Source organism: Zootoca vivipara, chromosome Z1, assembly GCF_965207765.1.
Source record: "Zootoca vivipara chromosome Z1, rZooViv2.hap1.1, whole genome shotgun sequence".
In the NCBI taxonomy this organism is placed as follows: domain Eukaryota; kingdom Metazoa; phylum Chordata; class Lepidosauria; order Squamata; family Lacertidae; genus Zootoca; species Zootoca vivipara.
In genome coordinates, this window is record NC_142583.1 from 71,258,091 (window position 1) to 71,277,245 (window position 19,155).

The following is a 19,155-nucleotide window of genomic DNA, read 5'->3' on the forward strand; positions in this document are numbered from 1 at the left end:
TGATCTTGTCACCAAGTGAGCTTTCTTGATAGAATCCAGAATGCGGCAGCTAGACTGGCGACTGGGAGTGACTGCCGGGGCCATATAACACTGGTCCTAAAGGATCTTCATTGGCTCCCAGTGCGTTTCCGAGCACAATTCAATGTGTTGGTGCCGACCTCTGCAGCCCTGAACAGCCTCAGCCCTATATACCTGAAGGAGCGTCTCCACCCCCATCATTCAGCCCAGACACTGAGGTCCTCCTCCAAGGGTCTTCTTGCTGGTTCCCTCACTGCAAGAAGCGAGGTTACAGGGAGCCAGGCAGAGGGCCTTCAAAGTAGTGGTGCCCTCCCTGTGGAACACCCTCCCATCAGATGTCAAGGATATAAACAACCATACAACTTTTAGACGACATCTGAAGGCAGCCCTGTAACAGGAAGTTTTTAAGGTTTAATGTTTTAGTATGTTCTGATACATGCTGTGAGCCACCCACAGTGGCTGGGGAAACCCAGCCAGATGGGCAGGGTATAAATAATAAAATTATGCCCCGTGGAGGACCTTAAGGTCCACAAACAACAATATTCTGGAGATCCCGAGCCATAAGATGGCTAGATTGGCCTCTACTAGAGCCAGGGCCTTTTCAGTACTGGCCCCAACTTGGTGGAACGCTCTTTCCCAGGAGACCAGGGCCCTGCGGGATTTGTCATCTTGGCAAGACAGAGCTGTTCCGCCTGGCCTTTGGGTTAGACTCAGCTTGACCCTGTGTTTTTCCTCCCTCATGGCTTGGATTTATGGAATACTTGAAATGAGGCTGCACTTTAAATTTTAACATTGTATTTTAATCTGTATTTTAATTAATTGTTTTTATGTTTTATTGTAATTCTGTTGGTGTCAGCCGCCCTGAGCCCGGTTTTTGACTGGGGAGGGCGGGGTATAAATAAAATATTATTATTATTATTATTATTATTATTATTATTATTATTATTATTAACACCTTGAAATTCCTCTGAATCTTGACTTCGCTACTTTTAAAAAGGTCATTGCTTATGAAAATAATTATAAAAGGAAATATTTAAGAGTACAGTGGTACCTTGGTTTAAGAACAGCTTAATTTATGAACAACTTGGATTAAGAACGCTGCAAACCCGAAAGTAGGTGTTTTGGTTTGTGAACTTTGCCTTGGAAACAGAACATGTTGAGTGAGTGTGTTCCATTTGTAAATTTGAGTCCCCCGCTGCTATGGAAAAGCACGCCTTGGTTTAAGAACGGACTTCCGGAATGGATTAAGTTTGTAAACCAAGGTACCACTGTACTGTATACAGAACATACCCAACAGCCGTGTGTGTGTCACATTGGGTGCTTGCTGCGTTCTGGAGTCTTCAGCGACAGTAATTGAGCCTTCCTCTATGCTTGGAAACTCTGTCAAGTCATGGGTCCCACTGCTCTGACCAAGCCTTCTGCTCAAGGCTGCTGCCAGGTTGCTTGTGTCTATTTCTACATGAGGCTGGTACCATGTTTTCATTTCCTGAAAGTAAAATATCGGAGAGGGGGAAATAGAAAAATGAATGATTCTTCAAGGCAAGCTTTAAAGAACCTATAATCTTCTCCAACAACTTTTTTTTATAGAGAGTGCAAATGCATTAAAATATCTGTTTGTATATGCATCAAAATATATGAAAGAAAAGACTCGAGGACTCCCTACCTCAGGTGGCCCAGTTCTCTGCCTCCATCTGGAGTTCTGTTAGGACCTTTGCTTTTTGCCAGTCCTTTTGGTTGGTTTAGAGCCAGTGTCTCCACCCCAGAGCCATGAAGAACGCTGGGTGACCTTGGGGTACTCACTGTCACCCAGCCTAACTTGTTCCATAGTGATAACATGCGCTACTGTGTGAATATTCTAACTGGATGAAAAAATATGGAAAAGATTGCAAAGTTACCTGATTAGCAGTAGATCTATGTCTGATTGCTTCTCCCAAGGAGATGCCACTGAAATGTGAAACCTGAGTCCCACTGCTGCTTTGGCTTAAAAGCTCTTCTTTCAGACCTTGACGTGGTGGGGTTGTTGCAATAGGCTGAAACAAACAGATCTTTTTTAATAATGATGGCTGGAGAAACTGGTATTTTGTCCTATTTTGTCCTGCAGGACCAATTAGATTATAAAGTTTTACAGCTATTCAGCAATATTTTATATTGCTTGCTTAAGTCAGTGAGGCAAGAGTTGAATACTACGTTGGAACAATGAGTTAAACAGCAAAATCCAATTATCTCAATAGTCACAGGAGCACCCAAAACATCTCTCAGTATCCAAAACTCAGTAAAACAATACTGCATGGCCATCTGTCATAGATGCTTTAGCTGAGATTCCTGCATTGCAGGGGATTGGACTAGATGACCCTTGGATCCCTTTCAACTCTACAGTCATACCTCTTGTTACGAATGCTGCGGGTTGCGTATGACATGGGATATGTACGCGCTGAACCTGGAAGTACCGGAATGGGTTACTTCCGGGTTCGGCGGTTCGCGCATGCGCAGACGCAACAAATGACATGTGCATGCACAAAAGTGCCGAATCGCTCCACACACATGCGCAGACGCGGCGCTTCATGTTGTGTACTGCTCATGTTGCATACGGGGCTCTGGAACGGATCCCGTATGCAACATGAGGTACCACTATACGATTCCATACATCCACATACAGTGGTACCTCATGTTGCGTACGGGATCCGTTCCGGAGCCCCATACACAACATGAGCAGTACGCAACATGAAGTGCCGCGTCTGCGCATGTGCACAGCGCAATTCAGCGCTTCTGCACATGACGTCATTTGTCTCGTCTGCGCATGCATGAACCGCCAAACCGGGAAGTATCCCGTTCCGGTACTTCCGGGTTCGGCACGTACGTATCCCGTGTCATATGCAACCCACAGCATTCGTAACAAGAGGTATGACTGTATTATAAAAATATGCATTTTCCAGGCATGAAGAAACAATGGGTGTTTAACAAACATATTATTGAAGAGGCTGCCTTGTGAAAAAGTTCCAGTTCTTCTCTGGCTTCTTAATCTCCTCATGCCTCAGAAAGGTTAGGATCAGTCCAATACATTTATCTTATATAAAATGCTTATTAACGGTATGGAAATTTATTTATTTATGCATACTACAGCTGCTAGAATGTTACTTGCCCAAAAATGGAAAGACGTGGTAGTCCCGATGAGAGAAGAATGGATACAAAAACTTATGGACTATGCACAAATGGCGAAACTTACTGGAAGAATAAGAAATCAAGGTAACAAACTTTTTTATAAAAGAATGAAAATCGTTTATTGAATATTTACAGATAAATTTTAAACAGATAAAAACACTGGCAGGATTACTATAATAACATGCAGTTTCAAAAGTATATATAATCAAAATAGATGAATAAAAGAATAAGTTATGTTAGAATATGCAGGAAATGATAAAAATAAATTTAAGGAACCGCAGAAAGAGGAGGAAGTAAGTTGAGGTTTGAAATGTTACAACTATTGTTAAATTATAGAAATGTATATAAATGAAAACTATAAATAAAATTATTTTTAAAATAAAACCATAATTTTTAAAATAAAAACATAACCAAATGCAGAAAATCTTTTCCAAGGAAATCTTAGCAAATCATGGTGACCATTAAACTAGGGATGCAACATTTCCAACAATGTTAAAAGTAGACTGTGTCATAGGATTCTTGCTTGTAACAAAATCTAGACTATTCCAAAGCACTTCTTTAAACATATTTCATTCATTATTTGGAAAGGAAATATATTCTGTACAGTAATAGGCACCTGGCAATTTCCCCCAAGATTTCCAGTTTCCCTTTTAAGCTTTCAATTCCCCCCACCCCCTCTAGTTCTGGGTCTCCACATCTCTACCTAGCCTTTGCAATCACTGAACCAACTAAAAATACAATTTCTAGAAAATATCAGCAATGTTAATTGGGTGGGAGCCCTCACCCTTGCCTTACAAGACCATCTGTCATTAATTCCGTGTGTTCTTTCCACATGGCTCCCAGGATCTTAAAAAAACCCCTCTTTCTCTGTCCGTCTACCCAACTCAGCCCTTCCACTTGCATCCCAAAACTCATTTTCTTTCTGCCCCCACTCACACTTGATAGCTTGTTTTAAGATGTTACAATTTCCCCTTTACCTTTGTGCCTACAAGCTGATGTAGTTTGGTAATTAAGCCAGTAAGCTTTTATTTTAAGAGTGGGGATGATGTTGTTGTAAAAAAGAAAAAGAAAAAACGTTAATGGTCTGACACTAGACAAGCCCCCCCCCCACCTTAATTCCAGTTTATTGAAGGAATTGAATAGGATGCATACACCACTCCTGGTCAAATCAAAAGTGGTGTGTAATGAAGCACGAACAATGAAGGCAATTAGTACTGGGACAAACGCAAAAAATGTATTGATTTTAGATATGTTAAGCAGCGGTAATTATGTGGGTGTTCTGAATGATAATCAAACAAGATGAGTAAAGCAGACATCGCCTTCAAAGGGGTCCACAGAGAGCAGATGGAGACTAAAACAGAAGAAGAGTAAATCCACGAGGGAGGGGGCCCACATTTCTTTGGTTTTTTCCTAGTAAGGAGAAGGTTGTTGAAATATCAACAACCTCAGGTATGCAGATGACACAACCTTGATGGCAGAAAGTGAGAAGGAATTAAAGAACCTTTTAATGAGGGTGAAAGAGGAGAGCGCAAAATATGGTCTGAAGCTCAACATCAAAAAAACTAAGATCATGGCCACTGGTCCCATCACCTCCTGGCAAATAGAAGGGGAAGAAATGGAGGCAGTGAGAGCTTTCACTTTCTTGGGCTCCTTGATCACTGCAGATGGTGACAGCAGTCATGAAATTAAAAGACGCCTGCTTCATGGGAGAAAAGCAATGACAAACCTAGACAGCATCTTAAAAAGCAGAGACATTACCTTGCCTACAAAGGTACATATAGTTAAAGCTATGGTTTTTCCGGTAGTGATGTATGAAAGTGAGAGCTGGACCATAAAGAAGGCTGATCGCCGAAGAATTGATGCTTTTGAATTATGGTGCTGGAGGAGACTCTTGAGAGTCCCATGGCCTGCGAGAAGATCAAACCTATCCATTCTGAAGGAAATCAGCCCTGTGTGCTCACTGGAAGGACAGATCGTGAAGCTGAGGCTCCCTGGAAAAGACCCTGGTGTTGGGAAAGATGGTGGGCACAAGGAGAAGGGGACGACAGAGGACGAGATGGTTGGACAGTGTTCTCGAAGCTACGAACATGAGTTTGACCAAACTGTGGGAGGCAGTGCAAGACAGGAGTGCCTGGCGTGCTATGGTCCATGGGGTCATGAAGAGTCGGACACGACTAAACGACTAAACAACAACAACAAGGAGAAGGACCAAATGCAATAGCTGTATTCTGAACATTGTGATCATACCACACCTCTGCTTTATGAATGCACTTGGCTCCCTGTTCTGTTCTAAGCTAAATTCAAATTGCTGGTTTCAATCCTTCATGCCCTTTTTTTTGTTTGGGACCAGGGAAAGATTCCTTGCCTCCATACCTACCTGTCCATACTAAAAGACAGGGGTGGGGAACCTCTGGCCTGCGGGCCAACGTAGGCCTGCCATGGAAACCAAGCAAACTAGCACCCATCTGTCTACCAGCTATTACCAGACAACCTAGCTGTGATGGCAAAGAGTTCTTCTGATACTATGGCAGCACCGCCAAAAGTAAGAGAGTTCGAGAAACAGCGGCAGCAATGGTGAAACGGGAGGGACGGAGACCATGACAGACAGTTAGGAAAGGACAACTACCTATTTAAAAAACGGGACATCCAATTTCTATGAAAGGATCTGCTAACTGTGATTGGAAGGGTCCTTTACAATATTTGCTCCTCATACATACAGCCTGCTTTGCCTCCTACTTCTTTGCACCGCAAACTGGAAACCCTATAAAAGAGTTCTGGCCACCAGATAGAAGGGAGAACTCCTTCTAAATTCCAAAACAGGAGACTAGGCTTCCCTTCTCCAGCATCTAATGCGGAGTACTTTATATGAATTTAACTCATCCAACAGGATCCACAGCATTTTTGGGGGGAGGGGGGGGGCTTCACTTCTGAGCCAAGCAGTATATAGAGAATTCAGGACTTACCGTAGCTGTAACCGTCCTTGTCAGGAGAATGAGTGGGGCCTGGGGCACACAAGACCAGTGAGATATTTCAAATATCTCAGCACAGGAATGAAGACCCAGCAAGCACCAACACGGCAAGGCCTCCCCCCACCCCCACCCCCAACTGCCAGGTGGGGGGAGCCATGCCCTGTCTAAGCCTCAACTGTACTGCTGTCATAAAGACTGAGACCTTTGTGAGATTCGGTTGTCTACCTCACCCTGACAACTTTCACAAATTATCACATCATGTTATATCCTGATACAGAGGGGAAGCTTCCATGCCGAACCAAATACACAAACGTTGCTAGTTGATCCCAAAGAGCCTCCTACTCATTCAGGCTGCTTTCCTCCTTTTATTACTAGAATTCACTTATTAATTGCCTTCTCAACACATAAGATAGTTAAAAACAGTTAAAAACACAAATACAACAAATACATTTAGAACAGAACTAAAACCTTGGGGAGCGATATATACACAAGGCATATCCTAGCATCATGAATGAAGATATTATAATTCAAATCTGTATGGTTACACACTGCAAGCACGCAGATTAAGTATTAACAATAATTCTTTGGGGGTGTCAGAAAGAATGGATGCCAATGATGAACACCAAATAGAACATTTCATATCTCAAAAGCAAGTTAATTAACTAGAGCCTCAAAAACTGCCACATTAGTAACTGGAAGAAGCTAACAACAACAACAACACATTCATGTGACTAGTTGCCAAAGAAAGCGGGGAGGGATGAGGAAATGAAAGAGCAATGCAGAAGGAATACAAATAGCCAAGAAGTTACACCACTGGGTGCAGAAACTCTATAATAATATTTACTTTGGTGGTAGTCAGAAAAGCAAACAGGTACAAATAGACTTAAAACCTCAAATTAATTAAACTGGAATAATCCCTCTCCAGGGATGTGGCATGCAATTGAGATAAAGAGAAGAAAACCTTGTCAGATTTTTGTCAGTGTAAGAATTAGTTCTCTTCACTAAAATATATATTTAGGGGGAGAGACACTGACAGCTATGAACTAAGCTCATTTCATCACAGCTGTATTGATCAATGTGCAAGGCAGAAAAACTCTTAAGTACCTGCTGTATTTAAGAAAACTAAAAGAGCCACCAATGATTTCAGGCTAGGCAAATAATATATACCAGGCTAGAGTCTACTGCAAACAGTGGAGATGGTGTCCAACCATCAACCTATACTGGAATAAATGTTAAGACCCATGTATGTTGTCCCTAGAGAAATGCTGTCCCCAAAGAAATGCATCATTCAAGCAGTAAACACAGAGCTGAGAGAAAATAACTAAGGAACCTAGGAAGCTGTCTCATACAGATCAAGCCAGTGGTCCATCTAGCTCAGTATTCTTGACACCAACTCTCAGCGTCTCTCCAAGGTTTCGGAAAAGAAGCCTTCACAGTCCTACCTGGAGAGATGCCTGGGACTTTTTGCATGTACTTTATACAGCATTTCTACAGCTCAGTGTTAAAAGTAGAAATCATGATACAGGAGACAAGCAAGAGGAGGATGAGAAATTCTCAATAGTTTTACAGCCACAAACATTCAGAAAATTGTATGCCATGAATAAAGGAAGGAAGGAAATACGCATGCTAAGGAAAGAAGAGGTGCCTATTGGCTTGTTCACTCCCCTTGTTCTTTTCGAAGACTTTGGGTAAGCACATACTACAGTTTAGCAGACAAGGAGTGACCAGTTGGGCTGGGCAATATATCATCTAAACCCGGTTCATATCATGATATTGGTTACATAATTTTTGACCTGGCAATATATCGCAAACCAGGGTGGGTGGGTGGGTGGGTGGGTGTGCGCGGGTGCTATGCCAAAATCACAATGCGGGGGAAACTGTGAAGCCAGCCCACACCTCTACAGAGTTCCATCCTTATTACAGACATTGTGATATATCAGTATATCACAATGTTTAGCTGGTGTTATATTGCAATGTTGTAAACTAGACAATGCCCAGTCCTAGAGAACAGCCCAAAACTAAATTTCAGAGGGGGAAATGGCTTTGATGCTCCAAACTTGACATCATACACAACCAAAAGCAGGTTTTAACATAGCAGCTGACATCATACACAACCAAAAGCAGGTTTTAACATAGCAGCTACCTGTGAACTTTCATGCACTGAGATTCAGAAGAACCAACAATTTTACAGAGGGTTTGAAACAACACTAAACTGTAGCTAATTGTAATTGGAAGCAAAAGCTTCTGAATTCCTGCAGGGTGTCTAGCAATGCTCTCATTACAATAAACAACAGTTTATAATGATGTCTGAATGCAGCCATTGCTATACAACCAGCAGAGTTTATCTTCTGTGGCATAATTCAAAAAGTGTGCTACTGGGGTGGCACAATCCACCTGACCCTTCAGAATTAGCTAACTCTTAATTGGAGTGGATACCGTCAGCAAAGGATGTATGCTGTGCAATGAGCACTGATCAGTTCCTGATTGGGAGATTTTGACAGGTCACAAAACCTTGTTGCCAAGAAAAATAAAGTATTCGCTCTAGCTGCTTAACCTAAGGAGTTGTGCAGTATGCCAGGAATTATTCAGGTTTCCCAGAACTCAGATACTTGCACTGTCTGCCGCACAGGAGTTGAAGGGAGGGTTGTGCCAGCACAGCAGAACACAGCGTTGGAAACAGATATATAAGCTAATCACCAAATGGCACAATGGAACGTCCAAGCACCTTGGCATTCATTATCTTTATTAATTTCATTTCTATAGCGCTTTGCATTTTAAAGAAAAAAATCCCCAAAAATCTCATTTCAAGCAGGTAAAATGGTGGGCATCGCTCCTGCCAACAATTTTATTAGCTGAGAATAAAAAAGTTCTTTCAGCCCAGTGAAGTCTTCTATATAGCATTAAAGCTTGCATACTATTTCAGCAACACTCACAGGTCCAATAAACAAATCTGCTTATTCAACAGGATCTATTCTAGACAGAGGCAAGTGGAAGGAAGACAGACACATCCTGAGTTTAATTTCATGTGAAGCCCTGCCTTGCCCCACAGCAAACTCCTTCTAGTCTCTCTCAGAAGTACAAATCTAGAGAGTAGAGACGAGTTGGGAACTAATATAAATCACACTATTTAATTGATTAAAACTATGAATTAACTGCAAGAGATCAGATTTTAAAGGGTCTTGATTTGGCTCACAGGTAGGAACTAACCCACTCCAGGTATAAATAGCAGGAATTTGTATTTTTTTCAATTTGAAGGATGTATCGCTCATCCCTAGGTTCACTAGAGTCCGAAATGATTTTCTACGCTTGAAAATTGGCAGTGAATATCAAGCCTCTCTTAGGCTCTGATAATTACATGTTATGATTAATTTAAAAAATCAAGAACGGCTGCGAACATCGACAGCTGAAGATACTATTTACACCCCAAACATAAACATGTCTAATTGGACTTCAGTAGGGACTTGCTTCAGAACAAACATGCTCAAGCCAGGATGCCTGTAGAAGCAATGTTTTCACTCAGGCATGAGTAAGTTATGGGACAACCATCCACAGCTACCCCATAAACACATGGGGCAAAAGGCTGCATCCACTCTACCCTCCCACTAGAATGCCACTAAAATTACTATATGCCACAATCGAGCTCACACATCCATAAGACTAGTTCACTATGGGTCTCCAGCTGTTTTTGGACTACAACTCCCATGATCCCCAGCTGGCAGGAGCTGTGGTCGGGGATGGTGGGAATTGTAGTTCAAAAAACAGCTAGAGACCCAAGTTTGGGAAACCCGGAGATCTCCCTAGCCTAGACAAATATTTTGACTTCCAAAAATGAAAGTCACAGGCATCCACAGAGCAGTGGCAAACAGATCTGAAAACTTTACACCATCACCACCGTTCCAGATGATACTTCACACCTCCTTCCTCCCAGCGTAGGGACAAACCAAGGAGTGGCCAATTTAGCATTACACCCAAACCAGCAACTCAAGGTTGGTTGGTTTCTAAGAAGCTACAATTGCAATTCTAAGCCAGCTGCTCCATGGTTAGCTCCCTGCTGGGCAGAAAGGGAGAGAGAACTGTTACTTCCGAATGTGGCCAGTGTAAAATAAAACTAATCTTCATATTATTTTTTGAAAACTCTAAGGCACATATGCAAATTCATAGCATAATAAAAATAGTACATATTTACTTATAAGGAAAGTATCTGTTCAGCAAGACCTCAAAAGAAGGTCACAGCCAGCATACCTTGCTTTTTAAAAAGGTCAAGTGATTCCCTTCCTACATTTCTGTTCTCCTCTCCATTATAAAATGCCCTGGGAATTTTCACTGGAGAACAATTATAGTAAATAATAAAATAAACTTCACTCAGGCACACTGTAAGCAGTTTACTTGCAAGTCCCACATCCCCTGCTAAACTCCTAGTAGTGTCTTTCCTTAAATTATGAAAGCAACAATGCTAATTCGGGTTACTGCAATGGGCTGTATGTGGGGCTACCCTTGCGGATGGTCGGCAGGCTGCCGTTGGTGCAGAGATCAAAACCCAGGGTGCCTGAAGGCAGCATAACTATTTGCACTGGCCGCCAATCTGCTACAAGATTTTGGCAAGAAGATATAAGGCCCTTTGCAGCTCAGGACTACATTACTTATGTAGTTTGACTTATTAAAGGCAAACTTAACTTTTAACAAATCTAACAAAGAGCATGCAAATGCACTGTATTTAGGAGAATTCCTACAATGAATCCCAGGTGAAGAAAATGTGCCGTACCTAAAGTCACAAACCTGCACAACAGAAACAGCAGCCAACTCATTATTAGACAGTTTGCATAAAAGCTTATAAACCCAAGATACAACATACCATCCAAATAAACCAGAGCTTTTCCAAACTGTGTGTTGCGACACCTTGGTGTGTCAGCTGCGACGGTTAGGTGTGTCATGCGAACGCTCTTATAAGGGGTTAGCTTAACCTCTGGTTTGCTAGGTAAACTGCAGGACTACGTCGCGAAATGACGCGTGTCTAAAAAGCATGTCACTGACATGAAAAGTTCTGAAAGCTCTGATATAATAAACCAAAAGAGGTAGAGATTGGGGGTGTGGGGTGTGGACAAGGTGCTCCCTGCTCCACACTGTGGACTAGCACCATGGGAAACGCATGGGGGGGGGGAGAGTCTGCAAGTTCAAAGTGTGCGCAGACACACAGACATCATTTATAACTTTTTGTTTTAATATGGGGGAAGGGATAGGATTTCCGCTTCTGATGCATTTCCACACTTGCAAGCACAAAAAACCCCACAGTAATATGAATGGGAGGGGGGCAGTGAAGTGCCCTTAAAAGAAGCCCCCCAACTGAAACCCCTCACCCCCTAATTAAACCCCACCACCACCCCCAATTACAGCCCCCCATTAAAGCTTCCTCACCCCCATAATAATAATTTACTATTTGTACCCCGCCCATCTGGCTGGGTTTCCCCACCCACATTAAATCCCCTCACTCCCAATCAAATCCCCCACCCCCAATTAAAAACCCCCACCCCCACCTATACTCACGGGGACTTGGCCCTCCTCCTTCTCAGGCCCCTCCATGGCTGTGGGGAATTGAAGGGAGTCGGGGGCGCTAGTAACGGCAACTGTGGGGGGTGGGGGTGGCTCAAAGCTCCTCCCCTTTCAGCGCCCCCCCCGCCCTCTTTTCTTTCTCCCGCTCCCGAGCGAGCCTCCCGAGTCGAGAAGTGCGCATGCGCATGCGTCCGCTGGGCCGCTCTCTTCCCGCTCGCTCGTTGTTAGGGACTCGCTCTAAGGAGGGCGGGACGGGAAGGGGGCGGGGCTTCCTCGCGCGCCTGCTCCTCCCGCCCGATGCCGGCGCGAGCGAGCGAAGGAGCGAGCCGTTGGAGAGAAGTGAAGATGCGCGCGCAAGCGACGGAGTGGGCAAGGCGTAACGCCCGTCCTAGGTCCAGGAGCCAATGGGCTGGACGGCTCCGAGCGTGCCTCGCGCCCATTGGGCGAGGGGCTTCGCGAAAGAGGGCGGAGCCTCCAGCTTCGTGTCCGTGCGTGCTCTCGGGCGGGAAAGCGGGGGGGGGGGAGATTCTGAAAGACCCGGATGACAACATTCCCTATTAGCCTGCTGGCTGCCTCTGAACATGGAGGCTCTACTCAGCCCTCGCAGTTCATAATCCTGGATAACATTTTTCCTCCTCCATGAATTTCTCAATATTCCTAGATTTGGAGGGCGCCCCAGAGGTCATCTAGTCCATCTGCCAGGAATGACAGGAGGGATTTAATTTTTTAAAAATGTTTTAAATAGTTGTTTTAGACTGAGGGTTCCCCCCCCATGGTAATTTCATCATTGTGTTCTTTTTGTAAACCGCTCCAAAGTTTATCGGTTTTGACAACTAAGCAGTGTGTGCATTTTATGAAATGAAAAAAAATGCTACTTAAAGACTTTGTTGTAAACGAAATCTGCCCTTATTCCCTTAGTCGTTTGTAGGTTCTCCATCTGTAGGAGAAAATAACAGAGGACAACCAGAGAATATTGAGAAGCAAAAAAGCTTGTAAGCCTGATCTTTATTGAACTGTTGCAACAGGGTGCTCCCTTCACAGGCAGGAGAGAGGAGGAGGACCCAGAACGAAGGCGTGCAAGCCCTAATATTGACATTTTAAATTGCCTACCCTGGAGTCCAAGACCAGAAGGTCAGTGGTTCGAATCCCGCGATGGGATGAGCTCCCGTTGCTCGGTCCCAGCTCCTGCCCACCTAGCAGTTCGAAAGCACGTCGAACTGCAAGTAGATAAATAGGTACCGCTCTGGCGGGAAGGTAAACGGTGTTTGCATGCGCTGCTCTGGTTCGCCAGAAGCGGCTTAGTCATGCTGGCCACATGACCCAGAAGCTGTATGCCAGCTCCCTCGGCCAATAAAGTGAGATGGGCGCCGCAACCCCAGAGTCGTCTACGACTGGACCTAATGGCCAGGGGTCCTTTTACTTTTACCTTTACTGGATATTGAAGCTATTAACTAATATAACACAAGGTATCCATTTTGCCCTAAGGCTGGCTGCTAATTTATTCAGTCTGTAAGTATGGTAAGTTTTGATGTAATATTTTATTTCACTCATATCTTTTTTTACCACCTTATGATGTTTACATGAAAGATTGCATAGATTCTGCTGATGAAGGCATGTATAAGGGGGTACAGGGGTGCTGCAAACCCCAAAGATCCCCCAGAATCTCTATTTATTATCATCAAACAGGACATATCTTAGCACAGGGGTTATATGCTGGCACCGCCTCATACCTGGCAACAATCATGTTGCAGCATTCTGCACTGAGGTGGAATCTAGACACATACTTTAAAACACTGTGAAAATGCTTTTTTAAAAGTGTTTTGAAAAATATATTGAATTTGCCATAAGCTCACCATCTCCTCCTAGTGGTACATTTGTATAATGCACTTAAAACGTTATATTTGCAGCTGTATAGCTGAGTCCCGACTGCAGCTTCCGGCTCAAGCCCCACCTAGAGCGCATTGCAGTAATCCAGTCTTGAAGTATCCAGCGCATGAACTACTGTGGCAAGGCTTTTCCCGGTCGTCCAGGAATGGCACTCAGTGCAGGCAGAAGGGTGGGTAGGGAAGATGGAGAGACACATAGAAATAAATGGGGACAGAAGGAACCATCATGCTATCTTCACAGATCATTTTCCAGACCCATGGAGAAATCAGAAGATTGAAATATAGCTGGGATTGAGCCACCAGTAAGTCTACCCTGCCATCCAGAAAAACAAAAACAAAAAAATGTCCAAACTGTTACAGGGAAACCAGGATCGAGAGAAAAGCTGGAAGGGCTGGAGCTCTAAGCAGAAGCACTCCTCGCTGCAACACTTTATTGCAGCATGAGCCCACTTGTGGCGTCCAAGGAATTGCAGTTTAGGGAGTAAAGAAGCCAGGTGCCACCAATAAGCAAGATTTAGTGCAAACTGGCTTGGACCTGCACTGTTAACCTGTTGCAACAACGTTTTGAGGCACCTTGAAGATTTAACAAATTTATTGCGGTGTAAGAACAGTGACCCATTGCAGACGGAAGTAACTGGCAATAACCTTTGCTAGCTTTCCCATGTTTATGTATTCATGGTTGTGATTAAGTGTTAAATAAATTGGACCAAATCCGCTGATCAACCTTAAGTAAGCAGCTTTTTTTAAAAAGTCACCCTTTCATCTTCAGACATGCAAGCAAAAAAGAAGTAGGTGCAATTCAGAGAGGAAGCAGACCTGCTCTTGCCTCCCAGTGTTCTGGCAAATTACCCTAATGCACAGACAAGTAATGGTGTTTGACCGCCTTTGCTCCCATTGCATGCACTTGCCTTTAAACAAGAAGAGTCAGGTGTAGGATGTCTGAAAGAAAGACCAGACCCTGCCTTTTATGCTCAACTTGATTATTGTTATATTATTTTCCAGTTGGCTGCATTGATTTTCCAGCAGCAGGGAGCTCTGGGTTACTTTGTTTTTCCTCGAGAACAAATTGGTGGCCTTCATTTGTCTGCCTTGAGAATAGCTTAGGCATGGTTTTTCCAAAACATCTATGCAATTGCAATGCGTATATTAATTCAACGCAGGCATGAATAATTAAAATAACTCATTACCCAGCACTGAGGCCGAACTACAAAAAAAAAAAAAATCAAACCAGACAAGATGTTCAAATCAGGAAAGTCAAAGCCTCTCTCTCTCTGGCCACAGTGGTTGCGGATTTCCAAAGCCTCTGCAGCGCAGTGACAATAAATGTGTCTCCTTCTACAGATATTTTCATGCTGCACCTTCCATCCAGACTAGATCCTCAGGTCATTAGACAATAAAGCACTATTAAAAACAATAGCTAAACAGCAAAATCGAGAGCAATAGGGCAAAAATAAACAGCAGCAGGCAGAGAAAATAATAGGATGTAAGAGCAGTGAGCCATAAAGTACACATTCAGATACTGTACGTTGATTCAGGAAATGGGTTTTTGAATTAGGTCATTTTAACCAGTTTAGTGAGCCAGTGTCTCATTCACCCAAATCAGAGGTAGTTAACCTTTGACCTGTGGCCAATCTCGTCTTGCTAGGGGGTCAAATTTGGCCTTTAAACGCCATGCCCCCAGCCAGTCAGCTGACGTCACTTCAATGGCAGGGGGAGTGATGTCTGTCACCTGACTCAGGGGGCTGAGATAGATTCTGCATGAGCTGCGCATGCCAGTTCCCCTGTGTGCAAAAGGGCTGTTAAACAGCCCCGTGCTGTGCTTTGAAGTCCCGACACTCGGGAGGGGAGGTTTCAAAGTGCCTTGCCGCCTGACACCGCTATATAGGTGGGTCCCATTTGCCCTAATTGCCCAGCCTCCATTGTTATTGCGCTGCCACTAACATAATGGTCCAGGAGGAAAATTGGTAGGTAACTTAAAGGTAAAGGGACCCCTGACCATTAGGTCCAGTCGTGACCGACTCTGGGGTTGCAGCGCTCATCTCGCTTTATTGGCCGAGGGAACCGGCGTACAGCTTCCAGGTCATGTGGCCAGCATGACTAAGCCACTTCTGGCGAACCAGAGCAGCGCACGAAAACACCGTTTACCTTCCTGCTGTAGCGGTAACTATTTATCTACAGCAGTGTTTCTCAACCTTTTTTGGGCCACGGCACACTTGTTCCGTGAAAAAAATCATGAGGCACACCACCATTAAAAAAGTTTAAAAAATTAACTCTGTGCCGCCCTATATTATAATTATGACTGTAAGAAACACTTGCCAAATATTGCTTTCCAGTGGGTTAGTGCTGTGTATTGGCGGCCGCCAGGCTCGTTTGCACTGAGCTTTGGGAAAGAGGAGGAGAAATATTGCTTTCCGGCGGGTTGGTGTTGCTTATTGGCGGCCGCCAGGCACGTGACAATTCAAATCGCCCTTCTCGTCGCCGCACGTCGCGGCACACCAGCCAGCGTCTTCTCAACAGCAGTTGAGAAACGCTGATCTACAGTACTTGCAGTTTGATGTGTTTTCGAACTGCTAGGTTGGCAGGAGCAGGGACCGAGCAACAGGAGCTCACCCCGTCGCAGGGATTCGAACCGCTGACCTTCAACCGCAAGCCCTAGGCTCAGTGGTTTAACCCACAGCGCCACCTGCGTCCCTAAATAGATAAATCCTAGCAGAACTAGATAGAAGACAGAGCCCTTCTCATGTCAAGATATGTGAGGGTCACTCACAACCAAAAGCTCAGACTTTTTAAAGTTCGGTTTAAATCATGCAGTGCCTGCCCAGTAAACAGGCGTGTGTGAGAACAGCACATGTGAAAAGGATCTAGGAGTCTTGGTAGACCACAAACTTGATATGAGTCAGCAGTGTGATGCAGCAGCTAAAAAAGCCAATGCAATTATGGGTTGTATCAATAGGAGTATAGCATCTAGATCAAGGGAAGTAATAGTACCACTGTATTCTGCTCTGGTCAGACCTCACCTGGAGTACTGTGTCCAGATCTGGGCACCACAGTTCAAGAAAGATACTGACAAGCTGCAACGTGTCCAGAGGAGGGCAACCAAAATGGTCAAAGGCCTGGAAACGATGCCTTATGAGGAACGGCTTAGGGAGCTGGGTATGTTTAGCCTGGAGAAGAGAAGGTTAAGGGGTGATATGATAGCCATGTTCAAATATATGAAAGGATGTCATATGGAGGAGGGAGAAAGATTGTTTTCTGCTGCTCCAGAGAAGCGGACACAGAGCAATAGATTCAAACTTCAAGAAAGAAGATTCCACCTAAACATTAGGAAGAACTTCCTGACAGTAAGAGCTGTTCGGCAGTGGAATTTGCTACCAAGGAGTGTGGTGGAGTCTCCTTCTTTGGAGGTCTTTAAGCAGAGGCTTGACAGGCATATGTCAAGAATGCTTTGATGGTGTTTCCTGCTTGGCAGGGGGTTGGACTGGATGGCCCTTGTGGTCTCTTCCAACTCTATGATTCTATGAGAACACAGCCGCAGATCAGATAAAGAAATCCGGAGCAGGCAGTCTGGCTTTGTAAATGTGAAACATACCGGTGAACCCTGTGGGATTTGGAGGGTGGGGAGCGGCTCGAATTGACAATGCAAGTGTAAAGCCATTTGGGCATTGATGCAGTGCCCCTTCCCGAAAGGCATTCCTCCATCCAGGGCTGATATAATTCCTCCACTCGCCTGTTATGCAAGCTTTGGTTGCTCCCGGCAGGATGTTGGCAACAGCCTATTTTAAATCTTCCCACATGACAACGTCTCTAATGCTCCAGAAAGATTGGGGGGGGGATATGATCTGTTCGGATTCAGCGCTGATGATGCACTCACAAAGAGCTCCTGGATTTGATTCAAATGGGCTTGATGGAGGTTCTTTGAGGAAAACACATACCGCCACTTATGGATTTTCCTGCTGGGGCCTCGGATTCTGCCTCTGCACCAGCTCCCTCCCCTCCCTGGAAACAAAATTGGTCTCCAGCTTTTAAAAGGCAGCATTTTGCAGCAGCAAAACTCTCCGCTGGCTAGTCCATTGTTACAAAACCGGCTGCTCTAAGCCTGCCACTCAGGGTGGAACAGGTTGTACTTCGTGGGGTGGGCTAGCTTTAAAAATAAAAAAAGAGAATTGTGCATTTAACAAAAAAGAAAAGGCTGCTCTCTGACACTGGGGGCGCAGGGAAAGAAGGAGAGACCGGAAGCCTTTCAGGCTGCAGAAACCCATGTTGAAGGAGTGCGTTTGCTGAAAAGGGATTTGTCTGTTCTGGGAATTTAGCCTGTCCTTTCCCCTTAAAATATTGCTGTACACCACCCCAATCTCTGAGCAGTGAGAGACTCCAGGGGTTCCAAGCACTTGCCCAGGTTCGGTTTCCTTGGGAATGAAGGTCAGCAGAAACTCTGGTCTCTTTAGGATATACAGCTTTATTTACACATTTCTACAACCTGAGCATAAGATGGAGGAGCTCACGGGATTAACACATCAGCCGATGTGTCGAGAGAATGTCGAGTACAGATTGGTGATGAGCAATGTTCCTGTTCAGCTTCCTCCCTATAGGAAGGGAATTGATTCAAGTTGCCCACCTGTGATTTGGTTAAATAAAAAAAAATCATCTGCAGGGATCCATTATGGGAGAAGTTCCAGTATGAAACAAATCAATCAAAGAGAATGAGCCAGCAGTTAAAACCAAAACATAAAAGTTGTACAACAAAAGACTAATGAAATGAAAGACTATCCAACAACAGGGGGAAACAGCAGTCAGCTCAGTGGGTTATGTGGTGCTGATAATGCCAAGGTTGCAGGTTCGATCCCTTTATGGGGCAACAGCATATTCCTGCTTTGCAAGGGGGTGGACTAGATGATCCTGAGGGTCCCTCCCAACTCTACCGTTCTATGGTTCTATAATTCTAAGATCTTACTTCTCCATTCATCACCACCTATTAACCAGTACAGAATTTGTTGTTGTTTAGTCGTTTAGTTGTGTCCGACTCTTCATGACCCCATGGACCAGAGCACGCCAGGCACTCCTGTCTTCCACTGCCTCCCACAGTTTGGTCAAACTCATGTTGGTAGCTTCAAGAACACTGTCCAACCATCTTGTCCTCTTTTGTCCCCTTCTCCTTGTACCCTCCAACTTTCCTAACATCATGTTAACATCCAACATACCATCTCAGGACTATTTAATTGCTCATCCTCTAACATTGTGTATGCCATCAAATGCCAACAGTGCCCTTCAGCTCTCTATATTGGACAAACAGGCCAAACCCTACGCCAAAGGATAAATGGACATAAATCTGACATCAGGAACCAGAAGACAGAAAAACCAGTAGGAGAACACTTCAATCTCCCAGGACATTCTATACAAGATCTCAAAGTAGCTGTCTTACTACAAAAGAATTTCAGAAATAGACTGGAAAGAGAAGTTGCTGAATTGCAACTTATCACCAAGCTCAAAACCATGGAGGGACCTGGTTTGAACAGAGATATCGGATTCTTATCTCATTATACATGATAAGCGATCTTCAGCCATCTCAACCCTTGCTT

General features: G+C 44.2%; 1 protein-coding gene across 4 annotated transcripts in view; it reads right to left on the reverse strand.

The window, feature by feature from the left end:
• Positions 1-11,906, reverse strand: part of ALMS1 (ALMS1 centrosome and basal body associated protein) — a 64,677-nt gene extending 52,771 nt beyond the window's left edge. For 2 of the 4 annotated variants that reach the window (XM_060278325.2, XM_035101147.3), the window contains exons 1-3: positions 11,688-11,906; positions 1,914-2,048; positions 1,309-1,504 (exon numbers count right to left, since the gene is read on the reverse strand). In XM_060278325.2, the coding sequence (XP_060134308.1) occupies positions 1,309-1,504; positions 1,914-2,048; positions 11,688-11,723 (367 nt within the window). In that variant the 5' untranslated portion in view covers positions 11,724-11,906. Of the gene's footprint in view, positions 1-1,308; positions 1,505-1,913; positions 2,049-10,998; positions 11,186-11,687 lie in introns of those variants that run through there. The other 2 variants (XM_060278326.2, XM_088660674.1) reach the window with 2 other exon arrangements.
• Between the last annotated feature and the right edge of the window lie 7,249 nt (positions 11,907-19,155).